The sequence below is a fragment of the Sus scrofa genome, chromosome 13 (assembly GCF_000003025.6).
Source record: "Sus scrofa isolate TJ Tabasco breed Duroc chromosome 13, Sscrofa11.1, whole genome shotgun sequence".
In the NCBI taxonomy this organism is placed as follows: Eukaryota; Metazoa; Chordata; class Mammalia; order Artiodactyla; family Suidae; genus Sus; species Sus scrofa.
The window spans coordinates 84,229,849-84,254,227 of record NC_010455.5 but is presented as its reverse complement, the minus strand read 5'-3'; the positions used below and the strand labels follow the sequence as shown (position 1 = coordinate 84,254,227).

Below are 24,379 nucleotides of genomic sequence, written 5' to 3'. Positions count from 1 at the left end.
GGTCAATGTTCAGAAGAATCTCTAGGACTTAGTGATGGTTGGTTATAAGAGATAAAGAAGAGAAGAGAATCAAAAGGCCACCCCAGAGTTTTGTCCTGGAAACCCTGGAGAATGTCAACTCCACTGACAAAAATAAAGCCAGCCAGAAAAGGTCGGACTGACTTCCAACAAAAATAAGAACTAACAATCTATCTGTTATTGGTGACATGTCAGGCAGAGAAATACAGTTATTCTCCCAATTTTCAACTGAAGAAATGGACACATAAGTTTAGACAATTTGACCAAGGTCATACAGCTAGGACATTTCAAGACAAGGATTTAAAGCCAGATCTTTGGCCCCAGGGACTGCCCTAAGTAGAGGAGCTGAGATTGGAACTTTTATCTGCCTGCTGCACAGGGAATGTATGGACGCATAAGTAAACAAATTGATAAGGGAAGGGAAAAATATTCCTGGAGATTGGACTTATGCCCTTAGATTGGTCCAGATCTTAGAGATATGATACAGAAAAGGAAGAGAGAGGGGCTCAGAAATAGTGGTGGTGCCCTCTGGCCTTGGCTCTCACAAACTCAGGCTGCAAAGGAGACAAGAGTATGGTCAATTCCACCATCATAACCAGCTGGGTACCTCCATAACTAGGCAAAGCCTCCTCAGGATGTGGGCCCCTGGACTCTGGACAAGTTGGGGCTTCACTCAGAACTGAACCTCTAATGGCCATGGAAAGAGAAGAACCCCTTATGCCCACTGTTACTGAATCTGGCCCGAGTATTGTCTTTAAAACACACTATAAGAGGGGATTCAGTGAAACAAACTTCATAGAAACAAAGCCTTCCCTCTGAGTAACAAGAGCAGATGCTAGAGAAGGGGTTAAGGGCAGCCCATACTTTCCTCTAGATAAAGAATTGTCTCCAGATCCTTACTGAATCTCTTTCCAGAAAAGATGTTTTACAAAACAAATTTATTCAAATCTCCCTAGTTGAAAAACTTACACATTCCTTCTTGCATACAGGGCCCTCTTCTGAGTTCTTAACATATTGTAAGTGGTTTATATACCTAAGAGATAAGTTGCATCCTTATGTGCAATTCAGGCATGGAAACCAAGGCACAGAGTGGCCAGGGGATGCATCTAAGCTGATACAATGAATGAGCCCAGGTAGAGGTGGTTGCTTTCTGAAGACCACACTCCCAACTGTGACATTATCCTTGGTATTTTTTGTAAGATTGTTTTTAAGACTTAAAAAACAAACATTTTTAGGAGTTCCTCAGTGGCATAGTGGGTTAAGGGATCCAGTGTTGTCACTGCTGTAGTTTGGATTGCTGTTGTGGCTTGGGTTTGATCCCTGGCCAGGGAACTTTTACATACCAAGGGTGTGGCCAAAAAATTTTAAAAAAACAACACCTTTTTAAATATATGTCATCTCTTTTTACTCTCCACACTGTGCGAGTAGTTATTATTCTTATTGCCAATTCACCTAGGATACAAATAAGGCTCAGAGAAGCTCAAAAATCACACAGCCAGTGACTTGCAGAGCCAAGGTTCAAACCCAGATCTTCTACTAAACAGCTCTTGATGTGGAACTTTTTTTTAGATTTTGTCCTAGAAGCACAAAAACGCAATGTAACATCTTATCTGTCAGGGCATTTTCTGCCTAATGATGGACACAATTGCAGTGTAGCCCTTTCCTATCCAGCACCTTCTCCTAATCATCTCCCTGTAACCCATTCTTTGCATGACTCAGATCACCGTGCAGTTGTTCTATTTGCAACTTATAGACTATTGATCAAGTTTCACCCTGGCCAAAATGAACCATTGCCTGCCAAAGAGCATCTTGCTTGACCTAGAAATAATACACCTTTTCTTCCATCCTACTTATACAAAGAGGGCCTGGGTGGCAGCTTCCCTATCACTGAATGTAAATGCTCCTCCTCATCCAATTTACATTCCCAAGAAAGAAGGCCCTTCAAGATGATCTGTCCATAGCCCAGGGCTCCCCAGGGAGCAGTGTCCTTCTCTGATGTTGATGTGCTGGCAGCACATCACCTAGCCACATGCTCCTTGGCCTTGTTTTCCCAGATCTGCCAGTCTCCTGAAGGGCACACCCCAAGGACTGAGGCCAATTCTCAGAGATTTTGTGTCTACACTTAGCTGATTTTCTCCTCTTAGTAAGATGTCTTTTTTTATCTGAACCCCAGTTTGCATTTTTACAAGAGTGCTCAGCCCCCAGTGGAGCATGAAACTCATGCTGGCCTTCAAAGTAAGCCTCAGTGAGAGTTACAGTCGTGCCTGAAAATCAGTTCTCTCATCTAAAACTATTACAACCAGATTAGTTTTTTTCTTAGTTAAAAAGGAGATTCATCTGTAAAAACAGTTGTTTCCCTTAACGTGTCTCTGTCACTTGACCAAATTTACCAAACTGTGTGAGTTCCCCATGCTGGAAACAGGCCTGTTTTTCCTCCTGTCCTGGAGCGCCTTCCTGTCTGCCGAGGCCGCTGGCCTAACAGGTCAGTGCTTTGTTCTGCAAACTGGATGTGTGGCTACGTGTGTGTCCCCCCGCACCACACACACACGCACACGCACACACGCACACACACACACACACACACACACACACATCCCCTTCCCTGACCCAGCAGGAGGTGAAATGAAATCTTTCATTGTAGGTTTGTGTCACATCCCTCCTGGGTACCTTGTGGAGGGGAAAAAAAATCATTCATTTATATAACAGCTCAACCAGAAGTCTCCAAACTGCCATTTCCTCTTCTCTCCTTGCTGGTCAGGAAGGGGATGTTGAAATCTATGAATGACTGATGTTTGAAAGTGATGGATGACTTTATAATGGGAGTCTCTGCTCAGAGTGTGAAGGGACGCCCACCTGCTGCAAAGAACAGGGTTGTGGCTTTTCTTTGGCTGTTAACAGTGATGCCCACCTAGGAAGCCTCTCCTGGGTGCACACCTCCACACACAGCAGTTTTTAAAATCTTTGCAGACACTCCACGGCAGGCCAGAAAATGAGGAGCTAACATGGTGGTTCCAGAGTTTAATATCTCTTACCGTAGAAGGTCTATATGTAGAGTCCTCTGAGGTGGAACAGTTGATAGAGAAAGAAGCAGTGCCTAAGGTCCTGGGGGCCACCCATCCTGTATCTGGATTCAGGGCAATTAGATTGCCTTTCTGCAACAGCGAGGGTTTACACTTGGCTAGCTTCAACGATTGGGTGCTTTTCCATGTAGAAGAATCACTGTGGCTCTGAGCAAATGTCAAGCTATTTCTCTCCTTTGCCCGAGTTTCCTGCTTCTTCTGGGGTTCACTCCTGGATCCCTGCCTGCTCACTACATCTTAATTGAATTCAAGTGGTGAGACTCCCCCCTTGAAGTGCTAAGATACGCCTCCCTGGGCATATCTTGCATTTTCATAGGTGATACTTTAAGTGTAAATAATAATAAAAGTTGACATATAGTGAAAGTGTACCATGATCCACGTGCTGGCTAACTGTCTTTCATGGGTATTCTCATTAATTTACAGAAAGACCCAAATTTAGTTACTATACTCTGGTTACTTATCTAACAATACATGGTAGACTGGGATTTCAAACTTAAGAGATCTGATTGCAGAGCCTGGAATCATGGGTACCAATGACTGCTACCTTGAATGAAATTCTACCTATGGAATATGATGCAGGCCCCCAAGAGTAGGAAGATATTTGGAGCTCCAAGAGCCTTCGAGTCCACTTGCTTCTAGACTGGTTTGGGATCTCCTGTGAAAGCCATGGCAAATCTTTTTTTATAATGATAAGCTGTCACTCTAGGAAGCTGACCTGTCTTACTTCATAGCCACGGGAACCAGACAATTCCCACAGGCTTTGAGGGTCTGTTTCTGATACAGACAGCCACCCTGCCAGATCTTATGATACATAATCAAGATGACATTACGAGAGTCCGCCCTCCCGGGCCCTTGTATCATTCCAAGTCATTCCAACACAACATCCATTATATTAGTGCCTTACCATGTTATTACAGAGGTTGCCAAAGAGCATACACATTCCAGAGAAAAAGAATACTAGTGTTCCTTAAATGAAATATTAGAGGAAACAATTTACATCAGTCATTCAAAAATTTTGATTTCCTTTCTTCCACATTCTATGCTTTATTCAGCACTTAATTTGTTGTAAAATAATATAAATAATGTTAAAAATTAGAATGAGGTATTTGACCCTCTGGAAAGGTAAATTAGTATCTTAATTCACCTGATATTTTATAGTCTACTGTTGAACTTTGTAATAAACACACACATACATTCCCCATGCCTAAGATTTTTTTCAGTGTGTCAATTGTCTTAGTATTTCCTGTCCCGTTTCAACAAGATCTTATTTTCTTGACTCATTTAAAGGTTATGGTCCATGTATGAATGGCTAGTTTATCTGTGCCTTGTTATTCTGCCACTGTTTTCAACAGGATATCCTTATTAGACGTCATGCATATCACCTCTAAGGAGCCAGCATCGTGGGTTGTGTGGCTGCAGGTGTGGGCCTCAGTAGCAAAAAGATCCAAATGTCCACAGTTGCGTCCAGGGAAGTGCTCACATCCAAAACAGTAGATTAAGCAACATGCCCAACAGGCATTTGATACAAACCAGACTTTAGGTGTGAGCACTTTGTATTGCCAAAGACCAAGCCTGCTTAGTCCAAATTACTTATGCGTTTGTTTATTATTTAATCCTTGCCTATTTCTAAATTGGATTAGAGACAACTCATAACATGAACCATGTATATCATGGGACCATTTAGTTGAGGGTAGACACTCAACTGCTTTGGGATGGAGTTTTTCTGCAAAATTAGGCAGCTGTTCATTGCTGTGGTCTGGCAATAAATATAGCTTTGAGCTTTCTGGCAGCCAAAGCCGAAAGGGAAACATGATGAATTATGTAGGAATAATATAGAATTAAAAATGAATCACACTTATTTCTAAAAACGGGCAACCTTTTTTTTCCCTAAAATTTTAGGGAAATTCATCACATGCTTCTTTATGTAAGGGCCTCTGAGTACCATAATGGACAATATATTGTTTTAGACAAGATGGAGAGCCATTCTTCATGCAGTCGTTTCTCATATCAACTTTCAATGTGGTATTAAATCACAATTCTCTGAAGGTATTTCATATAATAAGAAAATCCTTCTAGTTTTAGTCCACAAGTAAACTAATATAATGCAAAGCCAAAATCTAGAAAATTAAAAAAAAAATGCTTAACAAATGAATATTTGATAATGAATACAGTGAATGAAATGAAATGAGCTCTTAAATCGTTTATGAGTGATAGTGATAACCTGCAATCCCAGGGCCTTTTACACATCAATGTCTGTCCTAGGTCCTAGGAATGGCATTTACAACCAGAGGTTTTCCAACAATTCCCCAGGCCCTGACATTGCTAGGTGGGTGTTCAAGGATGCCCATCAAGTGAGCAGGGCTCCAGGTTTGCCGCCCTACTTCACTCCTCTTTTTGTTTCCACAAATTGGGTTTCTACATAAGATTTCGTTTGAAAAACGAATTTCTGGGAGTTCGCATCTTGGTGTAGCAGAAATGAATCTGACTGGTAACCATGAGGTTGCGGGTTCAATCCCTGGCCTCGTTCAGTGAGTTAAGGATCCAGTGTTGCCTTGAGCTGTAGTGTAGGCCGGCAGCTGCAGCTCCAATTCGACCCCAGCCTGGCAACTTCATATGCTGCAAGTGTGGCCCTAAAAAAAGAAAAGAAAAGAAAAAAAGAATTTCTGTTGCTTTAAACAAAATACATCTGTTTTTGAGAACATTTTTTTTTTTTTTTGCTTTATCTTACTACCAAGTTTAAGGCATATATACTGCAGAAAATTTGGAGAATGCTGACTCACAGAAGGAAATAAAATTAGAGTTACCTGTTTTCTCACTGCCTGTTAATAGCTTTTGTTTGTATTTGTCTGAGTCCATATTCATACACTTAATTTAATATATATCTGCATAGATATATGTAATTATATTTTTATCTTTAAGTAACTTGCTTTTTTCACTCAGTAATTTATAATGAATATTTTTCATGGCATTAAGTGTTCTTCTCTATTATTATTTTTAATGGCTGCCTGGTACTATGTCATATTAACTTGCTGTAATTTATTATACTAACCTTTTGATTGTTTATAGTTTTCAACATTATTAATATGATTGCAGTGGTAATCCTTACAGACTGATGAATGAACTTCTATTTATTTAACTGCCTAAAAATAAAATTCTTGTGTTAATAAAAATGCTGAAATTTTAATGTCTTAGAAAAATTCATCCAAGTTATCCTCCAGAAAATTTGGATTCTTTTATATTTCCTCTATCAATGTAAGTGTTCATTCACTCATATCTTCACCAGCCTACATCATATTCATCCCTACTAATATGATGATCAAGTTCCATTTCATTCAGATTTAAATTTATTACATTTTTACTGAGGAGATCATTTTAATTATATATCATTGGCAATTTGTATTTCTCCTTTGGCAAACTGCCTGTTAATGCCCTTTGTCTTTTTTTCTACTGAGGTGCTTATCTTTGTTACATTAAATTTTAGAAGCTCTTTATCTGTTAAAAAAATTAGACTTTTGACTGTCATGTAAGCTATAAATATTCTCCAGTTCATAGTTTTGCCTTTTAAATATGTTATGTTTAGGTAAGGTAAAATGTCATTATAGAAATTTCAAGTTTCATATGGTTAATTTTATCTCTTCCTTAGAAAGCCCAAGACTTTGTTGATTTCTACTTAAAAGCTCAGGATTTATTACAATAATGTATACATCCTTTTAATACTTGTCTGGTTTTATTCTTGTATTGGGATCCAATTGGAATTTTTTTCGGTATGAGGTGCAGGATATAGTAGGGATTTGATTTTCTTCCTAGGTTGTTACTCACTAATCCTAACAACTTTAACCTGTGAATTTATAATATAATGCCCATGTATGTAAGTACATATATGTGTGTGTATGTTCTGGGCTTTCTATTGTCCACTGGACTTTTGCTCTTCACTATTTTCATCAATCCATTTCTCACTTCCCTTTCCCATTTTCAAGAGATTTTTTACTATACTCACATATTTATATCCAAAATGACTTGAAAATTACTTTATGTTTCAAACAGAAAATAACTTTAGGGTTATGATTGGAGTTGTATTAAATTTTTAGATTAATTTGAGGAGAAGTGGTGTTTTTACAGTGTTGACTCTTCCCATTGAGGAATATGTTATGTCTCTCCATTTATTTAAGTCATCTTTTATGGCCCTTAGTAAATTTTTATAGTTGTTTTCACATTAGACCTACAAATTTCTTATTAAGTACTTTTAAAGCTATTTCACATTTTGGCATACTATGATGAATGGAAACTTCTTTCATTATAGTTTCTGGATGGCTGTTGTTTGTTTATGTGCATCTTGACTTCACTATGCTATTTGATTTACTCTCTGCAGTGCTGAAATATAGAACCAGAGCTGATGTGTAGAATTAGGATTGATGGGCTGAAGGTATATTAGACTATCAGGTCCACGAAGGCTATATCAGCACCAGTAGTGTGGCCAAAGCATGCGAGGCATTCAATATCTTTTGAGCAATGGAATGAATGATTTTAGCTCAACAAAAGGAAAACTTTCCAAATATGAATAACAGGCTGTTTTATAAGGTAGCGAATGCCTTGCCTGATAATATTCTCACAGATTCTACATGCCCACTGGTCAGGGTATTCCAGAGCAGATTCACACAGCTAAATGACATATCATACATTACATTAATCTGCAATTTCATTTCCCCAGTTGTTAAGTTAAAATAGAGACATGTAGACCTGAGGAAACAAGAGCTTAGTCTAAAGAATATGGTGGGCATATGTCAGTTTGGGTTGCCCGGCACCAATTCTCATTTTCATGAGTAACAGCATCCTTATATTATTGGGAAACGACCCCTCTTACTCAGATACCATCTTGTTAATCAAGGACCTCACCCTCCCCTGCCAAAGAGAATTGGGACATTTGAAGCTAGCTCAACCAGACGCTCTTTCCCTGGAGTGTCACCTTTAGAAGGGAGCTAGAAGGATAAATAATAGTTGACACCTGTACTTTCCAACAGCAAGACCCTTCTGGGACTCTCTATTTATTCCTGCCACAGATCCCTAGAGCTGCCTTTATGCCTCTTCCCTCCAATAAACTCCTTTCTTTTTGTTATTACTCAAATGAATTTATCACATCTGTAGTTGTATAATGACCATAACAATCCAATTTCACAGGATTTCCATCACACAGCCCAAGCACATCTCCCTACCTCCCAAACTGGCTCCTCTGGAGACCATAGGTTTTTCAATGTCTGTGAGTCAGCATCTGTTCTGCAAAGAAATTCAGTCTGTCCTTTTTTCAGATTCCAGGTGTCAGTGAAAGCATTTGATGTTGGTGTCTCATTGTATGGCTGACTTCACCTAGCATGATAGTTTCTAGGTCCAGCCATGTTGCTAAAAATGCTGTTATTTCATTCCTTTTAATGGCTGGGTAATATTCCATTGTGTATATGTACTACTTCTTCTTGATCCACTCCACTGTTGATGGACATTTAGGTTGTTTCCATGTCTTGGCTATTGTAAATAGTGCTGCAATGAACATTGGAGTACATGCGTCTTTGCGAGTCATGGTTTTCTCTGGATAGATGCCCAGGAGTGGGATTGCTGGATCAGATGGTAGTTCTATTTTTAGTTTTCTGAGGAATCTCCATACTGCTTTCCACAGTGGTTGCACCAATGTACAATCCCACCAACAGTGTACGAGGGTTCCTTTTTCTCCACACCCTCTCCCGCACTTATTGTTTGTAGACTTTTGGATGATGGCCATTCTGGCTGGTGTAAGGTGGTACCTCAGAGTGGTTTTGATTTGCATTTCTCTAATAATGAGTGATGTTGAATGTCTTTTCATGTGTTTTTTTGGCCATCTGTATGTCTTTGGAGAACTGTGTGTTTAGATCTTCTGCCCATTTTTGGATGGGGTTGTTTGTTTTTTTGGTATGGAGTTGCAGAAGGTGTTTATAAATTTTGGAGATGAATCCCTTGTCAGTTGATTCACTTGCAAAGATTATCTCCCATTCTGTGGGTTGTCTTTTCATTTTGTTTAGGGTTTCCTTTGCTGTGCAGAAACTTTGAAGTTTTATTGGGTCCCATTTGTTTATTTTTGTTTTTATTGTCAACACTCTAAGAGGTGGATCTGAGAAGATGTTGCTGTGGTTTATGTCAGAGAGTGTTTGGCCTATGTTTTCCCCTAAGAGTTTTATACTGTCTGGTCTTATATCTAGGTCTTGAATCCATTTGGAGTTTATTTTTGTGTGTGGTGTTAGAGAGTGTTCTAATTTCATTGTTTTCCATGTGGCTGTCCAGTTTTCCCAGCACCACTTATTGAACAGGCTGTCCTTTCTCCATTGTATATCCTTGCCTCCTTTGTCATCGATTAGTTGATTGGAGGTGTGTGGGATGAATTCTGGGCTTTCTATCCTGTTCCACTGATCTATATTTCTGTCTTTGTGCCAGTACCATATGGTTTTGATGAGTGTTGCTTTGTAGTAGAGTCTTATGTCTTATGTCCGGAAGCCTGATTCCTCCAGCTCCTCTTTTCTTTTTCAGGATGTCTGTGGCTATTCTGGGTCTTTTGCGCTTCCAAACAAACTTTAGAATATTTTGTTCGAGTTCTGTGAAAAATGTCCTTGGTAATTTGATAGGGATTGCATTGAATCTGTAGATTGCCTTGGGTACTATAGTCATTTTGATAAAATTGACTCTTCCAATCCACGAGCATGGTATATCTTTCCATCTATTTGTGTCATCTTTGATTTCTCTCATCGGTGTCTTATCGTTTTCAGAGTACAGGTCTTTTGTCTCTTTAGGTAGGTGTACTCCTAGGTATTTTATTCTTTTGGATGTGATGGTAAATGGTATTGTTTCCCCACTATCTCTTTCTGATCTTTCATTGTGAGTATATAGAAATGCCATCGATTTTTGTATCCTGCGACTTTGCCAAATTCGTGGATGAGCTCTAACAGTTTTCTGGTAGAGTCTTTAGGATTCTCTAGGTATAGTATCATGTCATCTGCAAATGGGGATAGTTTTACTTCTTCCTTTCCAGTTTGGATTCTTTCTATTTCTTTTTCTTCTCTGCTTGCTGTGACTAGGACTTCCAGAACTATGTTGAAGAATAGTGGTGAGAGCAGACATCCTTGTCTTGTTCCTGATCTCAATGGGAATTCTTTCAGCGTTTGACCATTGAGAATGATGTTCTCTGTGGGTTTGTCATATATGGCCTTTATTATGTTGAGGTAGGTTCCGGTTATGCCCAATTCTTGAAGGGTTTTCATCACAAATGGGTGTTGGATTTTGTCAAAGGCTTTTTCTGCATCATCTATTGAGAGGATCATATGGTTTTTAATCTTCAGTTTGTTAATGTGGCATATCACACTGATGGATTTGTGGATATTGAAGACCCCTTGCATCCCTGGGATAAATCCCCCTTGATCATGATGTCCAATCCTTTTCACGTATTGTTGGATGCGGTTTGCTAGTATTTTGTTGAGGATTTTTGCATCGATGTTCATCTGTGAAATTGGCCTGTAGTGTTCTTTTTTTGTGGTATCTTTGGCTTTGGTATCAGGGTGATGGTGGCCTCACAGAATGAGTTTGGGAGTATCCCGTCCTCTGCAATTTTTTGAAACAGTTTCAGAAGGGGAGGTGTGAGCTCTTCTCTATAAATGTTAGATAGAATTCGCCTGTGAAGCCATCTGGTCCTGGACTTTTGTTTGTTGGAAGTTTTTTAATCACAGTTTCAATTTCAGTTCCTGTGATTGGTCCATTCATCTTTTCTGTTTCACCTTGGTTTAGTCTTGGAAGATTGTCCTTTTCTGAGAATTTGTCCATTTCTTCTAGGTTTTCCATTTTATTGGCGTATGTGTAGTTGCATACAGTAGTCTCGTACGATCCTTTGTATTTCTGTGGTGTCCGTTGTTACTTCTCCTTTTTCATTTCTAATTTTATTGATTTGAGTCCTCTCTCTTTTTTGCTTGATAAGTCTGGCTAAGGCTTTATCACTTTTGTTGATCTTTTCAAGGAACCAGCTTTTTGTTTCATTGATCTCTTCTATGGTTTTCTGTGTTTCTATTTCATTGATTTCTGCTCTGATCTTTATGATTTCTTTCCTTCTACTGATGTTAGGTCTTGTCTGTTCTTCTCTCTCGAGCTGCTTGAGATGTAAAGTTAGCTTGTTTATTTGAGCTTTTTCTTGTTTCCTGAGGTGGGCTTGTATTGCTATAATCTTTTCTCTTGGAACGGCTTTTGCTGCATCCCATAGGTTTTGGAGTGTCGTATCTTCATTGTCATTTGCTGCTAGGTATTTTTTAATTTCCTCTTTGATTTCTTCAGTGAACCATTGGTTGTTTAGTAGCATGTTGTTGAGTCTCCACGTGTTTGTGTTTTTTGCAGTTTTTTTCTTGTTGTTGATTTCCAGTCATATGGTGTTGTGTGGAAAAGATGCGTGATATGATTTCAATTTTCTTGAAGTTACCGAGTTTGGATTCGTAGGCCAGGATGTGATCAATCTTAGAGAATGTTCCATGTGGTCTTGAGAAGAAGGTGTATTCTGTTGCTTTTGGATGGAATGTCCTATAAATATCTATGAAGTCCATCTGGTTTAATGCATCATTCAGGGCCTGTGTTTCCTTGTTGATTTTCTGTCTGGTTGATGTGTCCATTGCTGTAAGTGGGGTGTTAAAGTCCCCCACTATGATAGTGTTATTGTCAATTTGTCCTTTTAAGGTTGTTAGCAGTTGCCTTATATATTGTCGTGAACCTCTATTGTGTGCATAGGTATTTAAAATTGTTATATCGTCTTCTTGGATTGATCCTTTCATCATTAGGTAGTGACCTTCTTTGTCCCTTAAAATAGTCTTCATTTTAAAGTCTATTTTTTGTCTGATATAAGTATTGCTACTCCAGCTTTCTTTTGATTCCCGTTTGCAGGGAATATTTTCTTCCATCCTCTCAGTTTCAATTTGTATGTGTCCCTAGAAGTGAAGTGGGTCTCTTGAAGACAGCATATATGTGGGTCTTGTTTTTGTATCCATTCAGCCAGTATATGTCCTTTGGTCAGGGCATTTAGTCCATTAACGTTTAAGGTAGTTATTGATATGTATGTTCTAATTGCCATTTTATTAATTGCTTTGGATTTGTTTTTGCTGCTCTTTTTTCTTTCCTTCTTCTTTTGTTCTTTCTGCCTATAGAAGTTCCATTAGTATTTGTTGTAAGGCTGGTTTAGTGTTGCTGAATTCTCTCAGCTTTTGCTTATCTGTGAAGTTTTGATTTCGCTTTCAAATCTGAATGAGATCCTTGCTGGGTAGAGTGTTCTTGGTTGGAGGTTTTTTCCTTTCATCACGTAAAGCATATCATGCCACTCCCTTCTGTCCTGCAGAGTTTCTGCTGAAAAATCTGCCAATAACCTTATTGGGGTTCCCCTGTATGTTATTTGTTTCTTTTCCCTAGCTGCTTTCAAGATTTTCTCTTTGTCTTTAATTTTGGTCAGTTTGATTAATACGGTGTTGGGGTATTCCTCCTTGGGTTTATTTTATATAGTACTTGTTGGGCTTCTTGGATTTGAGCGAGTGGTTCCTTTCCCATGTTCGGGAAGTTTTCAGCTATTATATCTTGGAATATTTTTTCTGTCTCCCTCTTTCTCTCTTCTTCTTCTGGCACCCTTATAATATGGATGTTGGTGCGTTTAATGTTGTCCCAGAGTTCTCTGAGACTCTCTTCATTTGTTTTCAATCTTTTTTCTCTTTTCTGTTCCGCATCTGTAATTTCCACTAGTCTGTCCTCCACCTGGTTATCCTTTCTTCTGCCTCCTGTATTCTGCTGTTAGTTTCTTCTAGTGAAGTTTTTATTTCAGTTATTGTATTTTTGCATCTCTTCTTGTTTAAGTTTTATATCTTGTATCTCTTTGGTCAGTGTTTCCTGTAAGTTATCCATCTTTGCCTCCAGTTTATTTCCAATGTCTTGCATCATCTTCAGCATCAACAGTCTAAAGTCTTTTTCCTGGGGACTGAGAATCTCCTCATGGCTTAGCTGACTTTCTGGGGTTTTTCCTTTCTCCCTCATCTGAGTTATAGTTCTCTGTCTTTTCATTTTGATAGGTTTTTTTGTGTGGTGACCATTTTGTAGATAATAGAGTTGTAGCATCTCTTACTTCTGATGTCTGCCTCCCTGTGGCTGATGTCAGTATGGGGGGCTTGCTGTAGGCTTCCTGATGGGAGGGGCTGATGCCTGCCCACTGGTGGGTGGAGCTGATTCTACTCCCTCTGGTGGGTGAGGCTTTGTCTCTTGAATGGGATTAGAGGCGGAGCTGTGTGCCTTGGGAGTCTTTAGGCAGCCTGTTTACTGAAGGGTGGGGCTGTGATCCCACCTGGATTTTTGTTTGCCCTGTGGCTTCTCAGCAGCTGACTGAATGGCCACCTCCAGAGCAATGCATGCTGCCGATTATTCCTGAGAGCTTTGCTTCCAATATCCTTTCCTCACAGTCAGCCACATTCACTCCTGTTTACCCAGGATGTCCTCCAAGAACTGCAGTCAGGTTTGACCCAGATTCCTATGGAGATTTTGCTTTGCCCTGGGACCCAGTGCACATGAAAGTCTGTGTGCGCCTTTTAAGAATGGGGTCTCCATCTCCCCCAGTCCTGGGAGCTCCTGCACACAAGCCCCACTGGCCTTCAATGCCAGATGCCCTGGGGGCTCTTTCTCCTAGTGCCAGATCCCCTCATGTGAGAGTTTGATGTTGGGCTCAGAACTCTCATTGCTGTAGGTGAGTCTCTGTGAACCAGTTACTTTCCAGTCTGTGGGGCTTCCCACCCATGAGGTATGGGGTTGCTTATATTGTGTAATTGCCCCTCCTACCTCCTGATGTGGCCTGCTCTTTGTCTTCTGGAGTAGGATATGTTTTTGAAGGTTTCCGGTCCATTTGGTTGAAGATTGTTCAGCCTTTAGTTGTGAATTTTGTTGTTTTTAGGAGAGAAGTTGAGCTCCAATCCTTCTATTCCGCCATCTTAATCCTGAGGTCATTCCTAAACTCCTTTCTGATTACCGTTGCCAGAATCAGTTTTTATTGCTTGCAAACAAAGAAACCTAAATAGTACAAGGGAAGGAATAATCCAAGAGGTATTTCAACAACCACAAAAAAAAACCTGCATGACTTTGTAACAATTCAGAAGAGAAGAGAGACTCAAAGACAGCACAGCCTTTAGGCCAGGATGTTTAGATCCGTCTTATGCCAGGTGCATACTGATGGACAAACAAAAAGAATCAAGCTTACAAAGACAGTTTGCACAGTGTTCATTATCTTTTTGATTCAGCCCCTTATAAGATTCATTACGAACACTTCAGTGTGAGGGTGGCTTGCCAATTACCACATCTTCTGCTTTCACTTTCAGTTGTTGCTAATTTGATGATGATCATTTGATTTATTTTGATCATCTTTTACTTCAAGGGCCACATTTGCAGGCGCCTCATCTCAGTCTCTTGGAAATTGCACCTGCAAAATGTTCAGTAGTTACATAGAAGAACTTAGTTTTATGGAAACAAGTGGCTTTTAGACATGCAAATGAAGGTTGGCATTTCTGTTACCCAAAAGTCTGATGCTCTGCTATTGGGAGTACATAAGTGCAGGTTGAGAAAACTTTTCTTCAGGAAGACTTCACAGACTGTCCAGTGCAAGTGAGAGGTCTTTCTGGAGGATGAGGGTATGTAGACAGAAATGGACTGTAAGGGTTCTCACATGCTGAGAGAGGATGGAAGGAAGAACATGTGTGGAAGAGTCTGCCCTCATTACCAAATCAGCCACTGAGGGGTGTGTTTCTGGTTTTTAGCTCTTCTGCTAACCTTTTGAGGGATTGGAATAAATCACCCTATTGACTAATATTTCAGTTTTATTTACTGCTAAGGTAACAGGATTTTATTATTTTGAAATGGAAGGACATTGTACACATATATATATATAATGTGACTTTTGGCTAAATAGGTGACCCAGGGTATTCCCTCTCTGAAGTCTGCCATATACATGCCTACCTAATTTCTGATCGGGTAGAGTTTTTCTTGTGCAGAGGCCTATTTTCTAAAAGTCATTAGGTTACTGAGCCATTGTCTTAAAGGTAATATTGAAAATAATTCAGCAGTATTATTTATAGCATAATCTCTAGTGGAATTGAATCCTGTCATAGAAACTGCTTTTCAGTTTATAAAGATAACCAAAAAACACAGCTGGACAGGTTGTTTGAAAAATTCATTTTGATAATCTGTTTCCCAGCTGAGACTTTGGGGGTCAGGTTTTTGCCAGAAGCAAACTTTCAGGGCCTGTCATTAAACACCCAAAGGGTAAGATTTCTAATGGCAACATTGACACTGCGTCTAATGATTTCTCTGCTTCCAGGCACTGCTGTAATAAAGGCAGCTTCCATTTTTAGATTCCTGGGCATATTTTATGTCCACTGGAAGCAAAGGAGGAGGAGGGAGGCCATGAGCATCCCTCACTTTCTCATAAAAATAGTTAAACAGTATAACCCACTATTTACTCAGCTTAGAATGGTTTCTGTCTAGGAAAATAAACGTGTAAAAATCTGAAAGAAAGAAAAAGTCCTCATTACTAAATAATACTATTGGGTTTTGCAGTCTGATTCTAGAGAGTCTGAAAAAAAATTTTTTTAATGTAGGACAGTAAAAACAAGTGACATTCTGCCCATTCACTAAGGAATTGGCCGAGATGTCTGACAAAGAGAACTCAGCACACACAAGCATCAAGCACAACATAAACAGTTTATTCATCTCAGCCCCATCACCCAGGCATGTTCTCCTGTTGGTCTCAAATGACAAAGCCTTAATTACATTGTCATGATAAGCAAAAGCTGACACTTGAAAGCTCAGGTCCTGCTTATCTGTCAGATCAGCTCTTGAAAGGCCTTTGTAGAATAAGTAGTCAGGGAAAAGGGAACCTGAGGAAGTCTTTCTTTTTTGCAATAGACAAAGAGGAAAGATTTCCAAATGAAATGACTATTATTGGACATGTTGAGACTTTACTTGCTCTGAGTATGTAGGTTGGCTCATTACGTCTCATCTCCATCATCTCTCTGCTTGGAAAAAACTTGTCTGAAACTCTGAACAGGCTTCTAGTTCAGAGGTGGATGTGTTCCATTTGGCTTGCCACAGATGCCTTGCATGACTGGATAGGAAATATATTTCTAGATCTTAGTAAATAAAACAAATCACCATGAGGGGACCTTAGTTTGAATTGATTCTCAAATCAAGTCTGTCCGGTTTCAGCGTCTCAATACATGTCATTAACTGACATCTCAGCTTTAAACTGTTCTTGCTTTCATATTGACAGGACCATGTGAATCCAACTTAATTAGCCAACAATCCACCAAAAAATGAGGTTCACTGAGTGCTTTCCAAGCCAAAAATAAAACCCAGAGGCTCAAAATATTAGGCATTCAAGCTCTAGCAATCAACACCCAAAATTCTCAAGGGGATTAGTTAACTAACTCACTGAACCAAGGGCAAACATGCAACGACACCATCTCAATAAACATAGGTGTAAAGTATATCTCCTCACATTATGAGTCATTAACTCACACCTGCACTTTCTTGAACCAAATAGCTCATCATTTCAGTATTCAAACAACCTTGCACATGTAACTTGAATAGTGGACAAATTTACCTCTACTTTCTTCACTGCAAATGTTTTCAGTCATTATTTAATGTCTCTTCATGATGCCAGCAGGTACAGGGAAAAGCAAGTTCTTTCTCAGTTGCCCATGTTCTGCATAGGCATGTAGAAAATTGTCAGAAGATAGATGGCATGAATATTAACATACAGGTGAAGAAGAAAGAAGGGTTGTGGATAATCCCCAGTCCCTCTCTCAAATGGATCAATGGTTCATTTAACCAAAATGGGGGATATTAGTGAATGAATGCATGTAGCAGAAAGAGAGACACAAAAATTAGTTCATTGGAAAATCTTCTGGATTCTATACAAGTGTGGAACGTCCACATGGAAAGATACAGTGGGCCAGTGGGCATGACTGTCTGGGATGAGGTTGCTGATTAGAAGTTTAGGTGACACTGATGTATGTGTATTAGCTGACTCAAAGGAAATGAAAACTGAAAATAAAGGGTAAACCTGACCAACACCAATATTTGAGATAGAAAGCCAGGGATCTAAGGGAAAGAAAAGTTTTCTTCTCCTTCAGACCTCAAGCTACTTTGCAAAAACACTCACTACTACATTATTGAAGGAAATTTTTGTTTTAAATGGAAATTTGTAAACCTTGCATCATGGATAGGAAGTATCTCTTAAGTGCATGCCTACACTCTGCATTAGACAATAGAGAAATAAGAACATAGATTTGTGCTGTTTTCTATATTGATACTCTTATATCCCACAGACTCATGATTAAGCTGCCAACTGTAGGATTGCCAAATGTGGTGGACTAGACAGTAATTGTACTCTTTGGAAACTTGGAATCCTTCATATTCCCTGAAGGAGTTTTTCATTTCATTAAATCTTTGACTTCTCAGATCCAAGTTCACGTTCAGCAGTGGTGGTAGAAACCTGTCAGAAATGTCTCTTTTTACTAGATCAAAAATAAATAAAAGTGTGGCATGGAAAAATAACCCATCAACCTTAAAGCCCCTCAGAGTACTGCCTAAGAGCAAGACACATTTTTTTTCTCACTTGCTCTCTTTCTGTGTTTTGATGATATAATCAATATTTCCTGTCCAAAACCGCAATATTCTCCAGTCTTAGAAACCCCTCAAGTCTGCATTTAATGTCAAAGAAAATCATGCTCCATATGACAGATGTTTATTTTTCAGCTTCTGTATATGAAGGCTTCATCAACTTTTAATGAGAAAAAAACTACTGAATAATGTTATCAGTAGCAGAGACTGTAGATGACAATAGTCTTGCATAAGAAAATGTAAATATTAGAAGAAAATAGACTCTGCCACCAATAAATCCTGATAAACATATATCTGTATGTAAGGATCAAAAATAATTTCTCCTACATTTCCTTTTCAGAGAAGATGAATATTTCTTGAAATAGAGATGCATCCCTTTGGAAAACCTACATTTGAGTGTCTGATGTCTGCTGGGCACTGTTATGGAATTGGGGGCGATGCAAAGAAGGAAGTTATAGACCCAGCCTTTGAGGAGATCTAGGTTGAGAAGGAACACTGGTAATATAGTTGTCAGGAAGTCCCCATGTAATTCTTTAATTCTGCATATCAGACCTTGAAACAAATGTAAAAAGAGCCATTCAGATCACAGACAAGATGGGAAGGTGCCTAGAGATCATCTAGAGAGGTATTTGCCAGAGTTTCTGAGCTTTATTAGAAAAAATAAAATAAAATCATTTTACATGCACCTGTCTGCATACAAGCATTTTTTTTTGCCCACAAAGTTACTTACATACTTTAAAATGCACAAAAATTCTAATTAAAAATTATGAAGTTCTTATATTTTCTTCCACCCTTCAGTGATTTTTCTTTTATACCCCAGTTTAAAGAACACTAATGCAGACCATCTTCTTTAATTCCTTGAGAAGAAAACAATGGACCAGGCAATGAATTTAAATTGCACTAGTCATTCAGCTAGTTCAGTGTCTGAACTATGACCAAATAGATCCCAGGTCTCCTGACAACCTTTGTGGTACATTTTTTCTTATGCAAGTTACAACCGCACAATGAAACTTGATATGTAAGCACATGTTTGTACACACACACACACACACCACACACACACACACACACACTAGCATTATATTAATAATACTAATGGTACTGATGCTCTCTGGGAGGGTCCAAAAGTGGGAATCAAGGAGAGCAGTGTAAATGGTACTCTGTTAACCAAAAGGAATTAATTGCCCTCTCAAAACTGATCTCTCTGGAAAAAATTTACTTGCCAGCAGAATCGTTTCTCTTCCCAAAGAATTATGGACCTCCTCATGCTGTTTCCTAAACTTCTTTGCTTGCCAATTAACTGTGAATTTAACTGTGTATCTCTGTGGTTTTTCAAACAGCTCTTTTAGTTAGTGTCATAAAGTGTTGGTTCCAGTTCTTGTTCAAAATTGCATAAATGAGTCCTTGCCAACAGCTCTTCAGGGATCTTGTCCACCACTGAAAGCTCAATGTGCAAACTGAAAGGCAATTTTGAGCACACACATGAGTCAGAAACTCTTATTATTATTTTATCTAAGCCACTTCTCGATTTCTTTCAAAGGTCCTTATTTATTTTAGTTCTCAGATATTTTTGAGCTTGCTCCACTCCCTATGCACCCAGGTGTATGTACTTGGTTCCATAGGTCATTGCCATACGACCCCATAAATACAACTTGAAACCAAGACCTTAGACATCCAACCTAATAGTTGCCTTTAATGACTGCTAGTTTTTTCAGAAGAGATGGAAGCAAAATGATTAGATTTTATTTTTGTTGAGAAAGAAAATGAAGTAATGTTTTACCAGTAGAAGATTGATATACTACATGTTTTATAGTTCTATTTTATGAGTATTTGGATTAATAAAGAATGTAAGAGAAATACTTTCATACCTATAATGAATAGTTTGATCATTTTAAGCAGAGAGCATATTGGTTGTTTCTAAGTTTTGTATTTAGAAAAAATGTAATTAATTCAATGTGTATTTACTCTCTAACCTATCTTGGATTCAAACCCAAAGTGTGCTGGTAAACTGCATGTTCTTGTATATGTCACACAGTTTCCTACCTTGCCCCCTTCACTCACATTGAATCCCCTAACTGACCCTGCACCTCCAAATTCTTCTTATCTTTCAAGACCTAAATGCCTCTGCATCCTTTAGGAAAACTTTTCCCATTTCTCTTCCACCTTCCTCAGCTCCAAAGAAATCAGTCTCTCTCAGAATTCTCATATTCTTATCACCTACTGCATATCTACCTGCTATTAGATGTCTCTGTATACATGTTGTCTCTGGTAGGAGACATCAAGCTACTTGAGGTCTAGGATTAGGTTTATTTATCCCTGAATTCCCCACATCCATAACCTGTGCTTTCCTCATTGAATGACCTCAATAGAGAGACAGCATTTGCGTGGATGAATAGCAGATACTTAAGCTAACTTGCAAAAATCTGGTACCCTAACTGTGGTATTTCTGAGAATTGTGTAAGTTTGGATTGCTGGGAGGGAGGAGCACATTTTCACCTGCTCTTCTTAATACAGAAGTTAGTGTTGAAAAGAAGGCAACAAATAATGATGAAGGGTGTAAGATGTGTGAAACATACTAGATGCTTTGCATTTCTTCCTCAGCAACTTACTGAATAGGAAATGTTCCTGAAAGAGCTTCTCTCAGTTATTCCTTTTTTTCACATCTTCTTCCTTTCATCTATTTCTAGTAATTATAGCAAAACCTTAAATTTACTTACTCATTAGTGTTTAGTTTACAAATCTTTCGAAAACCCGTATATAGTATTGTTTTATCAGAACGGACCTGTGAGACAGGTAGGTGCTATCCAAATGAGAAAACTGAGTCATAGATGGGTTGAGCCCTTGCCAGCATCACCTATTGTATACCTGCAGCCATGGCCAGAGAATAGCAGCCTGGGGGGATGGAGAGCTGAGGGACCCCAGAGCCTGAGAGCCATGGACCACACTGTCATTTTATAACTCTTAATTCATGACCAAACCTATTTTTTCTTATTTTTTGAATGTTCTCTTTGGCTATTTTTAAAATTTTTTTCTTTTTGCTTTTTTTTTTTTGTTTGTTTGTTTGTTTCTTTTTAGGGCTGCACGTGTGGCATATGGAGATTCCCAGGCTAGGAACTACAGCTGCTGGCCTATGCCATAGCCACAGAAATGCCAGATCCAGGCTGTGTCTGCAGCCTAAACCACAGCTCACGGCAATGCCGGATCATTAACACACTGAGCGAGGCCAGGAATGGAACCCGAAACCTCATGGTTCCTAGTCAGATTCGTTTCCACTGAGCCACGATGGGAACTCCTAATTTTTTCTTTATTAAGTTTTAAATTCTACTGTCTTTTGGTCCATTTTTATGTCTTATATAGATTCTTGAGGTAAACAGTCCATTTATTTTCAATTTTTTTCTAATTAAATGCATGTAAGACTATAATCTTCCCTGCAAGTAATCCTTAAGTTTTATCTTACTGGTTTTGACAAGAAATATAATATACACATATTGTTATTTATTTCTTCATAAGCTAAAATTTCAAATTTGATTTCATTTTCAACTTTAATTTTATTAAAAGAATACAGTTAAAATCCCTAATAGGTATGTTTATATAACTATGCTTGTTGTTAATTTAGAATTTTATAACATTTTATCACGAACATAAAGATATGATTTGTTTTCTTTTTTTTTTTTGGAGGGGGAAAGAATTTATTGAACTATTTGATAGTAAAATATATTCAATTTTATTACATAAAATTTCTTTTACATTCTAGTATTGCTGGGATTTTAAAAAAATTTAAATAAAGAAAAAGAAAATGTTAACTCCTATTAAATGCTATTAATAGATAATTGTTCCATGAAACTAAAATTACTTCATAGAATCATATCAATTCTAGAAAGTCACAGAAAAAAATGGAGAATAAGACACACAAAAAAATTTTTTTTTTTTTTGTAGTTAGCGAAGGTTGTTTATGAACCAAGAAAAAAGATAATGAAAAAAAACTGTTGCTTCTTTGAAGCTGCTTTCTAATTATCCCAAGTTGCAGAAAGGATAAGAATAAGGCAGAAGTCTATTTTAAGGACCACAAAGGTCAAAGACAAGCCATAGCAAAGGAGAGTTGATACTTAGTACCAAAGTGTTAGTCAGAGATTTGCCTTTCAAAGTGAGATCCCAGGACCAGTAGCATGGACATTCCTGGTAGTGTAAATGCAAAAGCTTGGGCTTTACTCCAAACGTACTGAAGCAGAATCTGCATGTTAACAAGATTCCCAGGTGATTTGAATGTTCATTAATATTCCAGAGGCATTAGGTGGAGTTTTGACACTTCTCTTGCCTGATACAGATTCTTGGGCCACAGTTGAGCTTCCAGGTGAGGTCAAGTGGCTTCTGATGTATGGGGAAAAAAGTAGGATAAGCTATAAATTAAGCACAGCCTGGGAGTGACAAGCAACACAAGGGGTGAGAAATAGCAGTAATAGAAAAGAAAGGCAGTGGGTTCCTCTGAAGTGAGATATGCCTGTCACTTTAAGACAGACATCAGAATTTACCATTTGCAGTGGCCTCTGACCCGAAAGTTTGTGGTCTAGAAATTTAGAAGCATTTTCTACACAGAGGAGACTTCCTGTGTTCATCTTTAAACTTCGTATTTACTTGAAAAAATTAAGTTTAAATGATTCAAAGGTATAATAATGATATGTTTGAAAATTTTACTTTAGAAGGGATATCTGTCTAAAATTGAAAGGATATTTGAAATATTTTGAGAAAGTCGGGCTGCCTCAATTGAAATTATCTAAAGCTTTCATTTGGACCCAGTATTATTTCTTTGTCCTGAACATAAAAAAAAAAGTCTAAATTGAGGTGTTAATCCTAGTGAATTAATAAAATAATATATAGGAAAATGACAGACCCACGGAATTGGAGGGTATTCAAATTTCTACTTTATGTAGAAAGTTCTTTTTACAGCAGCTCTGGCAGATGATCATTCAGCCCAAACATTTCAAATGATAAAGTCTCATACTTCAAGGCAGCCACTCCATTGTAAGATGGTCTCATATTTTGAAAAATCAGTGAATGGGAATCAGAAGACATATTTCCAAGTCTGGGCCATCCTTCTTTAATCATTCTAGGCCTAATTACTCCTGTCCCTAAGCCACTTGTTCTAAATTAATGGCTAAAATTCTCACCACTTTTAAAAACACCAATTCCAACCATAGGTCGGATTGAAACGAGCCTGAGTCTAGTCCTCTGGGACCTGGCATGGCATCTCAGGTGCCATTGGCATCTTCCATTGTCCTAGTTATAATAGGAGAATACAGGTGGAGTCTTACTTCCAGATGACACACCCTCAGTGGTTTCAGAGGACCACCAAAATTTAGAATAAGAAGGATCCTACAGGATTCAGATAAGAAAAGAGGAACTAGCTGACTATTGACAGAGTTTAATGCAGGAAATCAGATATGAAGTGGTAGAGAATTGCAAAAATAAAAAAAGAGCACCAAGGCAACACAGAGGGAAAAACTACAGGAAGCAAATGCGACCCTCCCAGGACTAGAAGACAAAGCGAAGAGAATCTAGAAGCTCCTAAGAAGGAGCCACCAAGCTGGGACTCAGGCCTCTGAGGACACTGTCTGGCTGCTGCTTCTTCCGCTGTGGGGGTCCAAGGGGGCTGGTCTGGAGGTGAAGGACAAAAACAAAAAACAAAAACAGAAAACAAGGCTTGGCGCAACCGCCAAGGCCGTGGTGATAATCCATTGCTGTGATACAACTGACACAAACAGCAGGCAAACAGGAAGAAGCAAGGCCTTCTCCCCCCTCCTGCATCCTCCTCTCCTCCAGGGCTCCATACTGACAGAGCCCTACAGGCCCAGGCAAAGGAAGGTGTGCTCTGCAGAGCCCAGCCCCAGGCTCAGAGAGCCTGCACAGGAGAGTGGGTTTGCAGCTGAGACACTAGTTTACCTACTGGCAAGAGACACTCTTCCCTCTCCTTTTCACACCTGAGAATCCAAGATCCAGAGCATGTGAGAGAGTTGTCTAGAGCCCACATAATAGTGTTACAACTTGGGCACACACAGATTTTTAAAAATATAATGGCAGTTAAAACACATTTTTGTAAGGTAGAAAACTGTTAACTCTGTATCTGTTTAGATGGCCAAGATTTTAATAGTTAATAGATACATATAGGTAAGACATTTTCAAGATGTGTTTTGGCTTCTAAGTCACACTAATTATAGTAATTGTGTGACTTAATTCATTACCAAGCTACAGACTTGTGATTATCTATGCTAATACTAAGGGTCAGATCAACATAGCTGTTTTATTTTAATTACAACACCAAGACTCTGGTCAAGTGGGCATGCTCTCCATTGTTTGTTGCTTGTGTGACATATCGGTACACAAAACTCAAAAAAATATTAGCAGAAACTTGGCCCATTAGTGTTCTAATAGATGCAAGGAGACGAAAACCAGTGGAGCTACTAGGGAAAATATCCTCAGAAGGTATCTCCAGCCAATACAGATACATAATCTTCATCATCATATCTCTGACTCTTTCCATGGAACATCAGAAATGATATTTTTATGAATTCCCATTGTGGCTCATCAGGTTAAGAACCCAA

At 38.7% G+C, this 24,379-nt stretch overlaps 1 protein-coding gene across 5 annotated transcripts in view; it reads left to right on the top strand.

Annotated features, from left to right (window-relative positions):
- SLC9A9 (solute carrier family 9 member A9) overlaps positions 1-24,379 on the top strand; it is a 674,266-nt gene that overhangs the window by 382,651 nt on the left and 267,236 nt on the right. For all 5 annotated transcript variants that reach the window (XM_021071131.1, XM_021071130.1, XM_021071133.1 and 2 more), the window contains one exon: positions 2,395-2,500. In XM_021071131.1, the coding sequence (XP_020926790.1) occupies positions 2,395-2,500 (106 nt within the window). The remainder of the gene's footprint in view (positions 1-2,394; positions 2,501-24,379) is intronic.